Source organism: Drosophila rhopaloa, unplaced genomic scaffold (assembly GCF_018152115.1).
Source record: "Drosophila rhopaloa isolate 14029-0021.01 unplaced genomic scaffold, ASM1815211v1 contig_167, whole genome shotgun sequence".
NCBI classification, from domain to species: domain Eukaryota; kingdom Metazoa; phylum Arthropoda; class Insecta; order Diptera; family Drosophilidae; genus Drosophila; species Drosophila rhopaloa.
Genome location: NW_025335047.1, coordinates 7,907,894 through 7,925,807, shown reverse-complemented (window position 1 = coordinate 7,925,807; position 17,914 = coordinate 7,907,894). Strand labels below are relative to the sequence as shown.

Genomic DNA, 17,914 nt, shown 5'->3' with positions numbered 1-17,914 from the left:
ATACAATGTTAAGCTTGGGTATTGTAAAGTTATCTTGAAATCAAAATTAAATTGGTCTTGGACCTATTAAAAAAGTAGACAGATTAAAAAACTACGATAAATTTCAGGAACATGCTACTTTGATATTCTTAAATAATTATTGCTGTGAAATGGCTTTAAAAGGCGGCTTGCTGTGAAAATGATATATTAGAAATATTCAGATTTTAAGGAAGATCGGTGCCAATGTGCATTGCTATGTCTGCTTCTGCTGCTGACTGCTGCTCCTGGCTGGCATGCCCCTTAGTGGTCTTGGTGCTTAGCGCGTGATTTATAACAGCAGGGAAAAAAATAGAAAGTCGAAAAAAACGAAGCCAGCTCAGAGCAGAAGGCAGAGAGCAGAAAGTAGAAAGTAAAGCTCGGGAACGACGGGAGCCAAGAACCACGGCGTAAGGCTCGGCTACTGTGTGGCCAAGAGCACGTAACTGTTAGCCGGTTTCCCATTTCCGGCTGTCATGTGCAGCCAAACCGAGCAGAAGATTGTGCTCCATTTGCCTGGCCCCCAAGAACCGATCTGGCCCAGCTGCAATTTAAGCTCCGGCCTCGATATTGCCCCGAATACGTTGATATATGTATGTATGTTGTGCGACGGGGGTGTTGCTCAATTTCGAATGGCGGAGGCTGTGGCGATGCCCCCTGGCCGACTACCAACTGGCAATTGCATAGTTAATCAAGAAAACAATCAACTGAGGCAAGCCATTGATTTATTATGCAAACAACTGCCGAGACAATGAAGCGGCGGGTGGTGGAGCGGCTTAGTTGCCTGGCTTTTTAATCGGCGGGTAAACAGTTATTAATTGCGCGCCGATTGTTTGCTGTGGCTTATACAAATGCCATTGCCTACTTACCGACGTAGCGGGGCTTTCGCGAATTAATCTGTTATGATTGTCATTTGATAAGCTTTCTGCGCGGCTGGGGGACACACTTGTCAAACGAATGGATTGCTCAGTTTGGCAGCATCGTTAGCAGCAAATTTAGACGAATTGTCTACTTAGGCCGGGATCAATCGGTTCGGCTTACCTTCCAATTTGAACCATTCATTTATCATTAAATTCATCAATTCTCGGTGATTCAGATATACAGAAATGCCTTAATTAATGCTGGTAAAATATAATACATTAGTTACCAGTAATTTCCAGTTCAACCAATTCATTTAATATAAGTGGCATTAAAAGTTTAATAAGCTTTTGATTCCCGCCTGTTTCGGAAGTTATAAATGTATATTTCACTATAGGGAGTTTCAAACAACTTTTAATAAAATTATACAGAAATACAAATTTGGTAACCCCTTAAGGGCAATATTTTAAAAAGTTTTAGCTCTTATTCTGCAACTATGAAGACAAATGGCTTATCGATTTATGTTGACTACGTGTTTGAGGATTAAGAATTTAGGAGGGAAATGAAAAGGCGATTGCCGGCACTTACCACGTCGATCAGCTGGGAAAGGCGCAGACCCATCTTGACGGTGAGGCGGTCCGAGTTGTTGCCCACGGGTCGGATGAGGCGATTGTAGTTGCTCAGCAGGTCGTCGTAGAGTCGCTTAGCATCTGGGTTGGCCAGGCCGCCGGTGGCAAAGTGTAATGCTATGAATACAGCTGCGAATAGCACGCTACCCATCTTAGGCCAGGTCCAACCCTGCAAGAGGACAAATAAATATGGAAATAAGTTGCGGATAATGTCTTCTGGCAGTGTAGCTTTAGTTATGCTTGCATTAGCATTATTTCAGCATAAAACATAAAAACTTTTCGCTGCAATTGTGCAGGGGGAAAGCCGAGTGAGAGTCGTAAATTTTGCAAAAGTGTCAAAAGTCTTAGAGCTTTGTTCCCTTTCGGGCACCACAGCATGCAGCCATAAACACCATTTAATCTTTGGCTCAAACACTCAAGACACCATCGCAAACATGCATGTCGGTTTGCGTGTGAGTGTGCTGAAGTATCCTTCCGCATCCTGCGTCTTCTGGCTGCCATCCACATGCGCTCAACATTTTTGTTATTGTTCAATCCCGGCGTCCAGCCCCCACAATTGCCCAGACACCCACTTAATATGCGTTTCTGCATTTTATGCATAAAAATCCTTTCGTTATTCCAACTGACATCCTTAAGTGCTGTCGTGTACAGCTACATTAAGCACAAACAAGCAATTATAATCAATTCCTGGGCATTCTTGCCAATTAGCAGTAGAGCACAAGTTGTTTAGATGGTAAGAAAAAGATATGATAACAAATAAATAATAGTCAGTTTGCCCATGTAATTGAGACAAAGGGAAAACTGTTTGACTCTGCAGATATTCCTAGGAAAGAATAAATTCGAATTTGGTGGCAAAGCAACTTCAGGCGCCATAAACAAATCTTTTTACACTGCATGAGGAGTACATTTTTATTTACTTACATATAACTCATCACTAGCTCGATAAATCTGAGCTCTTTTGGCTAACTCAAACAGTCACTTGACCAAGAGGTTTTATGCCGACTCAAGATTTGCCCAAGCAAAGCAACCAACTGTAACCTAAAACTTTTAACTGAAAACTGTAAACTCGAAACTTTGCTTCTTTCAGTTTAGGTTTTTTTTTTACAACTCCGCAAAAGTTTTTTGCAAAAGATTTTATGAGTCAGAAGGAAAAGAAGGGGGAAAGTTTTCAATAATTTAAAGTGTACATATGTGGAAGACTTAAAGTGGGGGGAATGCTATCCCTTCATCCAATTACATTTGTCAATTTGATGGTTAGGCAACGAGGCTAAATTAATTATGCTAATTTAGTATGTAAAATGTTTGTAATTTGTGCATTGATTTCATAAAAATGCGTCTCTCTTTCGCCCCGAAATAAATCAAATCACATACCGACGTCTGCATAATTTAGCACAAAACACGTGTCAGTGACCGCAGAACAAAGCAAAAACAGCATGGAAAGAAATAATAATAATAGCAGAGGGGCCAACATGACACATACAGAAAATGGCGACAGGGCACACAGTGAACAACGAAAATGGCCGACATAAACAACGACGACGAAAATGAATGTCATTTCGAGGGCTATTTATGCGCCTCTTAGTTGGCAGATTATTTCATTTTCATTTCCATATGACCATTTATATTTATTTATTATTTATACTTCCCTCACACACGCACGCACACACAATTCTGGCCACAATTTGGCTTGCTGCGGCTGTCAACGTTGCGTATGCGCAATATTATTTGCTGACTATTTATTAATATATATGTGTGTATACCGGGTGTATGTGTATAAACTTTTTTGTTTAAGCATTGCTTACCATAAAAACCAGACGATGACGTGTCCTGCCCCCAAAAATAGCTCGCATTGCCATTAATGAAAAATGTAAACTGCAAAACTTTCGCATGGAATTTTCGCTGGCTTTTTGTTGGGAAAGTTTTAGAAGGACTAAAAATGCTAGTTGAAAACACAGTGGGGTAAAAGAGACATAAGTGTGTTGAATGAGTCTTACACCATTATCCCATCTTAGTTCCATTTCATTTATGTGAAGAATTGGCCGAAAAGCTTACAAATCTAATTTAATATTGAAGTAGAGTTAAGGATCGTTCAAACTTTTTTATAATAATGTAAAAGAAAAAATTTTGATACTATGCTATCAATGCTTTTAACAAGTTGTAATTTCCTCCAGAACTTCGCTTTTGATTACTTCAATGAATAATAAAAAGAAAAATGCTTTTAGATCATTAAAGATACTATTTTTAATCTTATCCTTTATTTCCAACACAACAACCACTGTACGCCATTTTAATTACAGAAATGGTCTTATTCCATTTTGGTTATTCGGAGTTGGCAGCATAATGAAGCCAAAAAAATGACATTGACTGCGGGCCACAATTTTAATTGCAATCAGGGAAAGACAGAAAAAAGGCACAGATAGAGAGGAGACCAGTTTATTGCAGAATGAACTTGATTTGAGCACTCCCAGGATATGCTGTTTTCTGCTTTAGAAGGGCAACTGTGAAATAATCGCCCTGTGCTTCATTCTCATTTGGTGGGGATTGAAGTCCACTACGACCACGATTAGTTGCAGCAAAAGCAATATGTGCAGTCCCCTGCCAACAGCAGTACAAATTGTTATGTAATTGCCCGATGTGTATAGAGATATACACTCCACTACAACGCCGCACAAAGCAAACAATGCCGTCCTGTTTCGATGCTCGCCGCTTTCTTCCATTTTATTAGCACTTGTTGGTCGCCGGAGCCAAGGGGGCTGTGGCATAAAAATAATAAGTATCAAAAATAACTGACCAGCTCTATGGCCGTAAAGAGAACGAGACGAACATTGAATGCACTCGACGTGTCCGACGGCGGCTATAATTTCAATCACTTCCCCGGCAACTGCAGTGGCAGTGGCAGTAGCAGCCAAAATGTGGCATTAAAAACACTCGTAAACGATCCTGGACGCAGGGGTGGAGCGGAAAAGCTGAGCTGAGGGGTGGATTTTAGTGTATCCGCTTTTCCTTTGCCTTTTTTTTCCCTGTTTGAGTGCAGCCAGCGAAATTGCAGCAAATATTGAAAGAGAAACTATTTGTTAGCTAGCCGTCAATTTGTTCGTAATGAGCTGCGGCTGAGTCCAAATCCCTGGCTCTTTGTTGCTGTCCAGCTTTTGTTGCTGTTGTGCCACAAATGAAAATGTCTTTCAGCGTGGTAAATATTTTATGTCATTTCTGTGCTCGTCTTTTGTGCGCTTTCTGGTTGTTGCCTCTCTGGGTGTTTTCTTTATTTTTTTCTGTTTTTGGTTTTCGACTCTGCCCCGACTATGCCCCGCTTCTTGTTCCCTTTTTGTTTGGCATTTTTAAGCGCCAGTAAATTTTTTAGTAGGCAGAGCTGCGCAGAGCAACCGCAGCAACGTCGGCGGCAGCAACAATAACCAAGTGGAGCTCTGCCGGAAACGGCGTCGACGGCAACATGGCTGGCGAGTCAACTTCCGCTTGCTGGCTGTATGTTTGTGTATGTGTAGGTGTGTGGGTGTTAAGGGTGTAGGGGTGTGTGGGTGTGTGGGTGCTCTGGGCGAAGGGACTCTTGCAATTTTCCAGTTGAGTTCGTTTTTCATTTCCGTGTTATTTGTTTTGCATACGGCACTTCGTCCCTTATCCCATTTCTTTGTTACTCTCTCGCTGCCTTTTTCGTTGCATACTTCTGGGTTGATATATTAACATGGCCGCAACGGCAGCTGCCATTTTTGGCATTGTTATTGTAATTGCTTTTGTCTCTACGCCCCCGTAATTGAATTTCACTTCTCCCTGGGAAAAGACCCATCATCATGGCACTTAATCCGTTGGTTCCCCATGCGAATCAACTCGTTTCCCTGCCCGAAATGGCTGCACTCAGAATAAAAATAACTCTTAAAAATATTTGACATACATTCCTTTTGAAGAGTGTTAGCCCATAAATTTAATTTTACATTTCCTTGTGATTATTGTCTATATTTCCTAAATATAAAATTATTACTCCTAAATTTGCATTTATAAGAATTTTTTTTATTTTAACTGATCATTAATAAAACTATAGAATACATGAATTACTTATTTAAAAATAGCTTCAAATTAAGAATGTGGGTAAGCAAAATCAAAAACTTTAAAAAATGTCATGTCTAAGTAAATGCCATAAAACATACGGTCAAGTTCTTTTTAGTGTCCTGTTAACTCAAGCCATTCGATTGCCTAATTTATTCAAATATATTTCATCTCATTGCAGATGGTCTGTCATTCTCATTGATTGGCCTCTTATTAGCTGGCTAACTATCTGGCTGAGTGCATTTTTACCAAATTATGCAAATTTTACAGAGAATTATGTGCAGAATCCGATGCATGCATAATTTGTAGATATTTTTAAGTAATTTCTTGGGAAAATAGAGAAGGGCAGTGCCTAAATTGTACTCCGAAATTTCATAGCCAAGAGCTAAAAGCCAGCACGCAAATCAGATGGGGAAAAGGTGGGAAAGGGAGAGAAACAGGGGCAGAGATAGAGATAGAGAGAGTTGTATAATCAAAGAATCGCACACACACAGCTGTAATCTGTGTGTAGGTGGGCTAAAATATCTGCCAGAGTTTTTTGCGTGTACTTTTTGTTGGGTAAAAGTAAAAGCAGAAATTTGGTTATTTGAACTTTTGCTCATGAGCGCCCTCAGGTAGCTTGTTAAACATTCTTGGGTTGCCTATATACCTGTATTTATATACACAAATATACGTGTGTGTATATATTTTCTTCAAAAAAAAAAGGAAAGTTTCAACTTGAAACATGAAAATTTTGCATATGATAAGCAAATAAGCAGATGTATGAAAGGTAGCAAGGTAGAAAAGTTTTATTAGATTCTTGATTCGTGAAAGAAGAGGAAGCGCGCTTTTGTGGCCAACTTAGGCTATGAATATGCGGCCCAAAACCTTTTGAAATATGCGAAACATTTGAAAATTATTTTTGCATAAATAACATTTGTGTAGTCTCATGTGTGTGCCAGCCAAAGGGTTGCAAATGAGCCGAAACATCTGAACATTCGTCTCAAAGAGGCTTACCAACTACCATCGCCCAGTCGTTTGAGTAAGGCAAATGATGTGCAAATATGCGTAAACCGCACACAGATCGTGGGACCGTACAATGCGGCGAATGCGCAATATTTAATTTCAAGTGCTTCGAGCACCCACACACAGACAATACTAATTTTTCGCTCAACTGCCTGCATGTGTGTGCGAGTTGAAGAGCGTGTGTGGGGAAGCATGAAATGCACTTGCTTTCCCCATCAGCGCTTTAAATAAAATATTAGCATTTATTGCCTTCTGCACTCAGCGGACTATTTAGGCGGAGCGGGCGCACAGGATGCACAGGATGAACAGGATGCGGGGTGCTAATATGGAATACAAAATGGGAGTCGTAACTTGCCCTAAGTGCTATGCAAAAGGGTTGCTGCCCCGACCCAGGTGAATTGCTGCTACGAAGAAGGCGGAAACTGCAACATCAACGGCAGCGGCGCTAATGTTGCTAACAATGATATTTGCCAGGTATATACATTTTATCGGAAATTATATTAGCTGTTTTGAAGTGCTTAACTTATTTAAGATTTCAAAGAAATTCAATCATATAAAAAGTAAATAAAATCCTGAAAAGAAACTGAAAGGTAACTCATTTTCGTTTTTAATTATTTTGCGTACATGAATTGCAAACATATCTGCAATCGGTAGTGTTTTTAATTTGTTATATTATTAAGAGCAGCAGAGAAAAATATATTTCTTGATTAACTTTCTATATAGGCAGCATTAAATAAGTTAAAATAGTTTTATTTAGTTCTTCGAATGGAAATAAATATTTAAATTATAAAAACAAAGAATATAAAAAGAATATTGATTTAAACACAAAGTTTTGAAAAACAATTGACAATAAACATTTGGTGAATTCACTAAAAGTGCAAAGTGTTGCATCTCTTTGATTGTGAAACATATATATTCCAATGCTTAGCTCAGGAAACACCATACATAAGCGGAGTAATAGATGCAATAAGTCCAGAGTACTCGAGCTGACTTACTCTGCCAATTACTTAACAGACGATGTGTCCAACTCGAGTGCAAGCTTCATCAGTCAGCGCCAAAAGCAGGGCGTTGCTGCGGTTAATTTGGCTTAAAGCCACACAAATTGCTGGCAGTCGAAGTAATGTACTTGCAGCGGGAATTCGCAACTCATGCAAGAGTAACCGCCTCGTAAGCAGTGAACTGGGGGACACAAATGCCCGCACTTAAACCAATTGAGCTTTAAACGCTGAAGTGACAGGGGGCCACAATGGCAACAATTTCAGCAACATTTACCAGGACAATCGGCAGCTCAGCTGGATGGCGCAGACACAATGGGATATGGATATGGATTGTGCTGGAAATGCGTCTCACTCATGGCCCGTTGACTCCAATTTGAGAGCCATGCACTCGAGTTTTGTGTGTGAGCCAGGCCCTTGCATTATCCCATCTGCTTATCAATAAACAGCCATTCCCAGCTGGGGCCAAACTGTTGCTTTCACTTCGCCAACTCGTGAAACTATACATATATCCTCGAGAGCACGGCTATTGGCCGGGGACGCAGGTGCAAAATTTCGGTGTTTTTTTACGGGGCCATGTGGCTGCTGAGCCACGCGACTTTATGGCCAAAGTTGGACGAGTAAGTTGGCTAATGCAAAAGCTCTTCAAGCTCTTTTATATGGCCATCAAAAAGTTCCATACGCCACGTAGGCCGGCCCGAGTTAATTATGTTTATGCAATGTCATTTACATAAGAAAGACCAAAAGAGCAGCCTGACAAGCGACGGCGAGCGGAATTGCTCGTACTTCAAAATTGCAGACTTGGATCACAACAAGAGGTATGCATAAATAGCCCAAGGTGTTAATTTAATAAACGAATTACGAAAACATGAAGTGCCCGAGGCAGGAACTGAAATGTCACGGTTAATGCTAATTCTCAGACGAGATATCCTTTGCATAATGGCAAATGCTGATGGACAATTATGCTAAGTAATTTCGAGGGGAGAGACAAGTTTAGAGGATAGACTTTTCTGCTACAACGGGACATAATCAAAAAGTAATCATCCAAGAAAAATATAACTGTATTAGCTATCCAATTAATTTATAACTTGTTTTCCATACAACCTAACATTAAAGAAAAATAAATGGATTTTTTCTAAAACCTTTGATAATATATAGATTTTCAAGGTGTCTTCCCGATTGATTTCATACAAATCTGTTATTAACATTTTAGTTGGGTTAGTCACAGAGACTTTTCAGTTTAGCCTGTAATTCATTTATTTCATATTTCAATTAGCTTACAAATCTTTTATTAGGGCTTTAGTTTTATTATAGATACTAGAACATAATACTCCTGTTGTTAATCAATCTTTTGACAATTAAATATGAGAGATGAAAAGTTGCAGGAACCGATTCACGAGCTAACTCAAGTTTTATTGAGAGCATCATAAGCAAGCCAACTAAATGGGTAGTTGCAGTGGCAGTTTGGGCTGTCAAACCTGCAAGCATAGCTTTCATGGTTGGGAAGGGCAATTCCGAAAAAGGGCTCCCCCTTCCCCTTGCAGGATCTCTCGAGGAATAGTTCCGTGCACGCAGCTTAAATTCGTGGCATACTTTCTGGGGCCGTCAGAGAAACTGAAACTGCTGTTGGAGCAGCTAACAACTGAAGAATGTTGGGACTTGCGGCTATGAAACAGCATGCCAAAAAGCAAATAAAGGGGGCGCTGGGGCCGTGCCACGCCCCAAAACTAGCAAATATGTAGGTTGCTAGTGCCGCCGCCCCTCAGCTACCCGTGAACTAGTTTCGCGTTCGCTTTAAATTATCTTTGATGCGAAAACGGGCCTGGGAAGTCGTGGGTGTGGCAGGGACGAACGAATTGCCGCAGGTGTCAAAAACACACAGACAAAGTCAATTTGCGTTGGCAGACGATGGGAGATGTCGGCGGATGGGGATGGGTATGGTGTGGTATGGGCATGGGTGTGGGCGTGGCGCAAAGGGGGCGACGAGCGGTGGGCCGTGAGCGTGTGCTGCTCATTACGCGGCGCCTTTGATGTGCAGCAAGCCGTCGTAAAGTGCCGGCAGCAACAACAAACAATATTACAAGCGCCAAGTGGCCCGCTTTCTGCCTTCTGCTGGCTGCTCTCTGATTATAATCATCATGATAAGTACTCTATATACCACGGGACACGCCCACTAGTTGGCTGCCTAACAATGGCAAGCCGCAAGCCCTCACCTTCCCATTTGATGTCGCATTAACCGCGTCGACTGCCGGCGGACGGGGACTGCCGCAGTCCCATTTACCCCAAAACATCTCCCCCCGATTTTGGGGTGGCGGCAATTTAATGTTCACCTGGACGACGCAAGTGCCTTGTGTTTATCTTTAATGCATACAAATAATGCACAAACTGCAAATGCTGATGGCAAGGGCGATGGCAATGGCAATGGCGATGGCGATGGCGATGGCACCAGCACCCGGCAACTCGACACGCCATAAAATCAAGACACACGCCATTTTACAGCCACCAGCAGCAATATCAAAAGCAGCAACTGACAAATTGGGGACACACCCAGGCCACAACAACTCCCATCTAATTTAGGCAAATGGGCAAAATGGTACACTGAGAAAACTATCCGCAGATATCTGCGTTTGCCAGTGCGTCACATTGCATAGCACTAAAGTATATGAATGCACTTTCTAAAAAGTTATATCGTATATGTATTTAGATCAACGTGTTGTTTTATTATTATCAAAGCACATTGGAGTATTTTAAGCTTTTGAATGATTTAATAAAAAATATATCCATAGAACATTAAAAAACCAATAGATTTTCAAATAATTTCAAAAGCCAAACAAAGTTTTAATAAATGCGGGCCTCTCTTTTAAATCACAAAAGCTATCTTAATTCCTTAGCGCGTTTTTAATATTAAAAGGCGATTAAAAAATCAGTAAATTTCTAAAAATGTTAAAGAACTATTTTGAATCTATAAATAACTGATGTTTTAAATCAAAATAACTAACTCAAAAGTAACCTTCACTAATTTCTGAAGTAAAACTTAGTTTAATTAAACATACTTCGAAGAGTTATCACTTCCAATAAGAGAAAAATATCTGTTATTGGTAATGCAATGCTATCCAGATAAACCAAAATAAGTGTTTTTCACCAGCTCTTTAATGGCAAATGTAGATGGCCATCTAAACCACCTAAACTTTCATAAATTCCGACAACTCTCATCATCTTTCAGGCAGTGTCAGAATCAAATTGATAGTCCCAGTTCGATTTTCAGCACTCGGATGAAACAAAGCATAACCGGCTGTTGAAATGACTTTTACCCATTTTGATAGATAGAGCGGAGACCAGAGGAAAAACAATGCCGACAGCTGCCAAGGCCTGTCAATATTTCAGGGGAGCGGCTACATTAATCAAGCAGGCGAGTTCCTTTGCGCTTACCTAGTCGGAGTGACTTGGACCGAAATAATTGGCTGTATATGGGTTAGGGGCCATTGACCAGTGGGTTTGTGTGGCCCACAGCCAATTTCTGTCATTCGATATGCACAAAAGATTTATGAGTTAATTAATGTAGCGAAGTGCCCGTGGAAGCGGGGATTCATTGTTGAGTATGATTAATGAGTTTGTCGTTTTTTGTCTGGGTCGGAAGCGGAAATGCAATTGTTGTATCTGCCGGGCTTAGTTTTAAAGCATCAACAAAGTCAACTTTATGCATTAAAGTGCATCAAATTGGGTCAGTGAGCAAAGGAAATGCGGTTGCTGCCGCCGCGTCTGCCCCACTTGCTGGTCGTAACTCATTCATAGCTCATAAACGGTGCTAATATTGAGTGTCGATTTTCCACCACACTAGCTCAGGACATTGCACCAATGTCTCTCTTTCACACTTTCTCCGCCATCTGCCTCGCTTTTCCCCAGCATCTGTGTGTATGTGTATGAACAATGCAGCTGTTTTCCTCGGCTTCTCTATTTTCTGCGACCCGCTTTTTGTGCGCTGGCTAAGGACTAAGGACTCAGGACGCCGGACGAACGACGACGGCGGCAGCTGCTTCATTACGGAAGCCAGTATCCTGTTAATAGTTTAACATAAACTGTGGTAAAAAGTGCACGCCGCCTGCCGTCGCTTTTATTGATTATCGCTGATGGTGCTGCTGCTGCAGGGACGCTTACACTGTATTCCTCGTCCTGCACCGGAAGTTGACACACTTAGCAAATGGCGGCCACCCCCAAGATGGCCGCCGCCCCCTGATGGCCTACAAAATGGCGGGCAATTCATAAAAAATTCATCTCCGTATAGTTCGAACAGCGTTTAAAATTAAATTTCAACGGTCTTTTCATTTAACCTTTTCCATCGGGAGTCATTTTGTATCTCCACGCAGGCACATTCACGTACTAACTGCAACGTCATAATTCATCTTGGGGCTGCTGGACATAAGATTGTGATCCTATCGGTAGGAAAAAAAACCAATAACTGCCCAGGAGGGTCGGGGGTTTCTATACCCTTTACTGCAGTCTTTGAAGGGAGTATTGTTTAAATGAAAAATTTTTAAAAATGTTTAACAAATCATGTATTTTGCAGAACCCTTTTCAAATTCTGGGAAATAATGGTTAAATGTTGGACTGTATCATTGTATTCGTACTAAAATTTCCAATCGATTGGCATTTACACCTAAACAATTTAATTTTTGTTCAATTCTTGCAATAAATTATAATTATATCCCACCAAAATTATAATATTATTTGCAAGGGTATAAAAACAGTTCATAATATATTTGGCAGCATTTAAACAAGCAAGTTTAAACAATCATAATTTTATACCATTTCTGAAGGATATTCCCAAGTCTAAACTCTCCTCTATCTCATTCCAACTTTACTTTTTGTAGCGCCGCATGCTTTCGACAAAACATAGTCATAAATTTAAATCAAACGTTCTGACAGGCGACCAGAAGCGATTGCAAATTTATCTATAAGAAGGGCAAGACAGCATTTGAAAGTTGGACAACAGATGTCCGCCTAAAATTATTTCTTCGCTAGCACATACACCGAAATTTATATAAATGGTATATAATAAACATAGGTTTATGTGGCGGAAATGTATATTCCTGATTTATGTGCCAAGGCTTTGGTGCTTTGACTAATTATGTGCGGAGTTTTTGAATGTTCGATTGATTGATTGATTGATGGGTTTGTTTGGCGCTCATTATTTGCAAAATTGATATTGTAAAACAGATGTTTCCGCTCCCACTTCATTGTTATTTAATTACCGTCGATATCGGGACACGAAAGTTTGACGCTTGATTAATGTTTGACCATCGCTCAGGCATTCGCAGGTAGGAAATGAGCGACGCAATCGATAAATGAATAAATGACAGCTAATTAATCCACACACACACACTCTCGGATAATTATTGTGCGTCCAGCTTACTGTCCTTGTGGCATTTTAAATGCAATTTTATTCGCCACGAAGGGTGAAAAAGTGAAAAACATTAAAAATTCATTAGCATTTTTCTGACACGGTACATCGATATCCTGCGATATCATGCAATTCCAATAAGGCCACAGATCGATTGCTGTTTTGGCCGTCATTGTCGTAGTCAAATCGGTTATAGCTTCGGGTCAAGTTCAGTGAAGTGAGAGCTTTATTGGCTTAGTAGTGGTAGATATATTCCAGGATTTACGTGTCTCAGTCCCTAAATAAAATGTACAACCTGCATCACCCACAACAACTGCAATCGGGTTGCATTCGGTAAGTGGATGGCTGGTTCGGTGCCATTCCGATCGGTCTGACTTATGCATTGCCACGCATGAATTATTCAAATACGATGCCCATGCTGTATGCATAGCTGGGAGCTGGCAAAAATGAAAACGAAAACCAAAACTCAAACAGCATAAACTGCAGCCACTCGAATTGGATTGAGTTTTCTGCCGGAAATGCAAGTGCAACTGAAACTGAGCTGTGGTGGAGGGGCGGCAGTGGGCGTGGTCTGGCCCCAAAGTCACACAAACACGAACGCAAATACGATATGGTAAAACAGAGTTTTGAAGCGAAGCATTGAAATGCATAGCCTATTTAAACGCAAGGTTCACAAACCAACATGTTCATTTAAAGTTCGACTCTGAAAAATGAAAAAAATTCCATTTCTGTGTGCAATCCGGCCTGAATTGACAAAAAAAAAAAACCTATTTCTGTACATAAATAAGCTCACAAAACGGGTGCATAACCAGCCACAAAAGCGATTACGTTAGCATCCACGAAACTCCCATTCGAATCTAGAAATCCCACAATTCCACCAGCATGGAAACTAAATTATTGTGTAACTTTCGGCAAAGGCAATTTGATAAATTGCCGAAATCGCTGCAGAGGCTGATAAAACCGAAATGATGTGATTCCAACTGGGAGTAGCACTTAGCCGCCTTGAATCCCCGCATATTTGCTCAACTTAATGGCTAAAAAGCAACAGAAGCGCGTAGTTCGATTATTTAATGCAAATCCAATGCATTGTCAATCAGCCAGACAGACTCCTCATCTCCTCGACGGCACAGTTGGCAAAGCGATTTTCAATTTCCAATTTCAAATTTCAATTCTATGCAAAGTAGACGATGACTATCCCCCGCAGCCCCTCCCACCGAGCGGACTCGAATGCCTCTATGTGTGTATGCCAACTATTGACACAGAACTCTCACTCACACGCTCATCCAACCACCCATACAACCGCACACCCGGATACACACACACACACACACACACACACACTCGCACGGCAAAGCACTTGAGCAAATACCCGTCGATCCGAGACCCAGAGACAATGCCAGGACTCGCTGGCAAGGAGGGGTTCGCGGGGAAGGAGGGACTCGGGGGGCTCCTGGCTGTTCCGGCATTTCAATTCGCTCCAATTAATACTGGAATTTTCGCTAATTCTGATGCAATATTCATTCAAAAGGCACACACATTTGAGAACCTATATTGGCAATATATTAAATTTTATCTTAAATTATTCTAGATAGCTTTTATTTGCAAATAAAATAAAACAAATATTATTTTAAATACCTGTAGCATATTACATAAAATAACCTTCGACTTATTTTTAATTTCCATATATGCGATGGAAACAGATTTCTTATGCAAACGTTGAAATGTAATTTGTCGTTATGAAATGTTCCATTAATCCTATTAAAATATTCGTTTTAAATACTCGAATAATAATTTTTTTTCCAATATTTTTGTCTTTCAGCTTATATAATATTAAAATAATCTCGTTACATAACAGTTATTGTCCCTTTCGAAGGCCTACAAGCCTACTAACCTACAAGGTAATCTAACCTTGTGAAATTTTCCAATAAGCCCTATTGAGGAACTCCTGTGAATGCCCTGCCTTCACATCCACTACCGCCTTTGTCTGTCTATATCTGGCTTTATCTGCCTCGCACCATCGCCCATAGTTTACTTGCGCTAATAGCATTGAACGAGCTCCAAATCAAAGCAACGACATCCAGCTGAGACTCCCCATTTGGCCCCCTTCAACCCGATATCTGCCCTTTGTCTCCTGCCGCGTGTCGCAAGTGCATTCAATTACTTGATGTGTCTATATGGCAGCTACAATGTCTCCTCGTTTCTCGTCTCTCGATTCTCGTATCCCCCCTCCAGTGTCGAGCGCGTTTAATACAATTGCTATTTTGTAGCGAAAGCAGGCAGGCAATACGGCAGGAGGGAGATAGCAAATTGTAAAAGGTATAAAATTGATGGATAAAATGATGCAATGGCACTGGCTTTTCCAGCATCCTTAGCATCAGCTACAGGATTTTCGCTGAGCCCTGGATGCCCCGTGATTGTTTATTCCTCCCAGCCACCTTGGCTCCTGTCTTTTATGGTAGTCAGAGGGTAAAATATATATAAATAAATATGAGTGGGGCATTTAAAAGTGGTAGCCTGACAGCTGAACGAAGTGAAATAAATTTGTTGTCGGTCGTAATAAAAATTTCAACTCTATTGCTGTTCAATTGACAAGTTTTCTCATCGTCATAAAATCGTCAAAGACAATCAGGATGTTCTAAATTTGCAAAAAATGTATATTCTTCCAATATGAGATTAAATCTAAAAATAACAATGAAATACAATCCAAACCAATCAAATCCACGATTCCATTGCCATTTTTCAGCTCAACCGTATCCAAACAATTTATTGATTAATCAACTCACCTGCAAGAAAACAAATACAATTCTCAATTAGTAAATGGTTATTAAATACCATATCCATGTAAATAATTAAGTTGGAGCCTGAGCTTTAAACAAACGTCAAGTCCACAATGTTTGATGACACAAAAAGGCCCGAAAGTGTCCGGAAAACAACAACAACAGACAACTATTTGATGTTCTTAGGAGATTATAGGTACAAATGTTCTGCTTATTATCTCATATACCGCACATAATCTCCCAACAAAAAGCCGTGTAAGTCTGACGATTCTGAGAGCCGGACAATGCGAGTTGAAGTTTAATAGCCTTAAAGTCTGCTTATCATTTGGGATTTAATTGAAAATTTCTGTTGACCAAAGAACATGGACATGACGTTTGAGGAAATGAATAGCTCGGAGCGAAAGGGGCGCTCTGAGCAGCTGGCAGCTGTCACAAGCTGGAGAACACGCCACTGTCAACCATTCAGTAGTTGGCCAAAAACAGGTGGAAACTTTCCACTTTCCACATGTGGTTTTATTATCGCAAAGTAAAAATGTTTGGCCAAGCTGCACTTGACCAAAAACCGAGCCCTGAATTAGCCAGCAGTCCCTATCTAAACCACTCTTGCACTGAAGAAAAAGGACTTAGTTTTATATTAGCTAAATTATATTTGTAAATTTCCCAGAATGGTTTATATTTCAGTTTAATAAGAAAAAACCTTTCAAAAATAAAATTTCTTTACCAAAACATGTTTTTATATGTACATTTTCTTTTCGTCTTCAACTTGCATGCTAATTTTCCCATCCGCTTGAAATGTATGTATAAATTAAAACAATTTTTTCTTTCGGTGTGGGTTTCAACTTTGAACTGTTGCTTTCTCTCATAAATTCTAATGCGGGTGTGAGTGTGTCTGTGTCTTTGGGAATTTTTTGTTATACTTTCGGCGCTTGGTTTTTGTTTATGTTTTGGGGGTCGTGGGTTTTTGGGGTGATCCTGGCTGTTAATAATGCGTTGTCGGTGGGACCCGGCTCTTTGTGTTGTCGCAGCTGCAAAACTCATGCTTTTGATATGGCAGATAAGCCCAGCATAAAATATTTTATTAGCCAGCAACTGCACTTGCCGAGGAGGGGCAAAAAAGTGAGCTCCAACCCCGACATAATGACGTCGACAGCGAGCCAGCAGCGAAAAAAAGCGCCACTCAACTCAAACACTGGCATTTTTTCGCGTTTTCCTTTCGCCAGCTTAGACATAAATTCCTTGGCGAAAAACGGGTATGGCAAATGTGTTCTGGGGTACGGAAAATTTTCCATTTTACCCGCCAGTGGATAATAAGCGTGTGGGTAAAAGGGTATGCGGGGTTCGTTGGACTTGCGTCTTTTTTCCCTTTGCGAAAATGAAAATTAATGAATGCGAGCAAATGCTTTTGGCATTGTGCCAGGCGAACGCAACATACCAAAGACACTAAATTAAATGTCATATGTCAACTTCTCCAGCTCTGTTTCTGTGTTTCAGTGTTTCTGTGTTTCAATGTTTCTCTTTTTCAGCTTTGCTTAACAGCGTGTGTACTGCCTTTGGCTTTTATTCTTATTTTCATTTGCTGTTTGTCTTGGCCACGACCCGCAAGTTCATTTAGCCAGTTGCCAGCACACTGCTGCCTCTAATGCCCGCTTGATGTATTTTAAATTAAATTTCAATTTCAGCCGCTTCTCTCTAGCGTAATTCAATCCAATCCGTCTGAGAGTTCAATTCGATTACGCCCCGCCTCCCAAAAAAGACCGCCAGGCAGACGGTACAAAGCCGGGGCTAAAAGCTTTATAAGTAGTTAGGAAAAAATATTAATTTAATTTCCGGTTAACACTCACGTGTGCCAGGTGTCATCAACTCACCTTGCATTTTTTATCTACCGCGCAGCGCGTTAAATTATTTAATGGCTCGTGTCAAAGGTAATAAATGTTCGTTCTGCGCGCCGACTTTTTTTTACCTTTTGGCTCACAAGGGTTCAGATTGGCGGTAGACAAAAGGAAGTAAAGGCAGAAATCGCTTTTAATGCGCTTAATAGTTCGCGCATCATTAAGTTGGATGGCGCGGAAAAAAGCAACCGCATTAAAGAAATATTCTTATGGCTGTTTTTCAATGGGTTTCACTGCGCTTAATTGCAAATCAATATGGCAAGGGCTGACTGCTAATTGCACACTTCGA

At 40.6% G+C, this 17,914-nt stretch overlaps 1 protein-coding gene across 1 annotated transcript in view; it reads right to left on the bottom strand.

Annotated features, from left to right (window-relative positions):
* The window catches only part of LOC108037847 (acetylcholine receptor subunit alpha-like 1), a 68,371-nt gene that overhangs the window by 29,740 nt on the left and 20,717 nt on the right, over positions 1 to 17,914 (bottom strand). The window contains exon 3 of the mRNA XM_044458639.1: positions 1,462 to 1,671. Within this exon, the coding sequence (XP_044314574.1) occupies positions 1,462 to 1,653 (192 nt within the window). The 5' untranslated portion in view covers positions 1,654 to 1,671. The remainder of the gene's footprint in view (positions 1 to 1,461; positions 1,672 to 17,914) is intronic.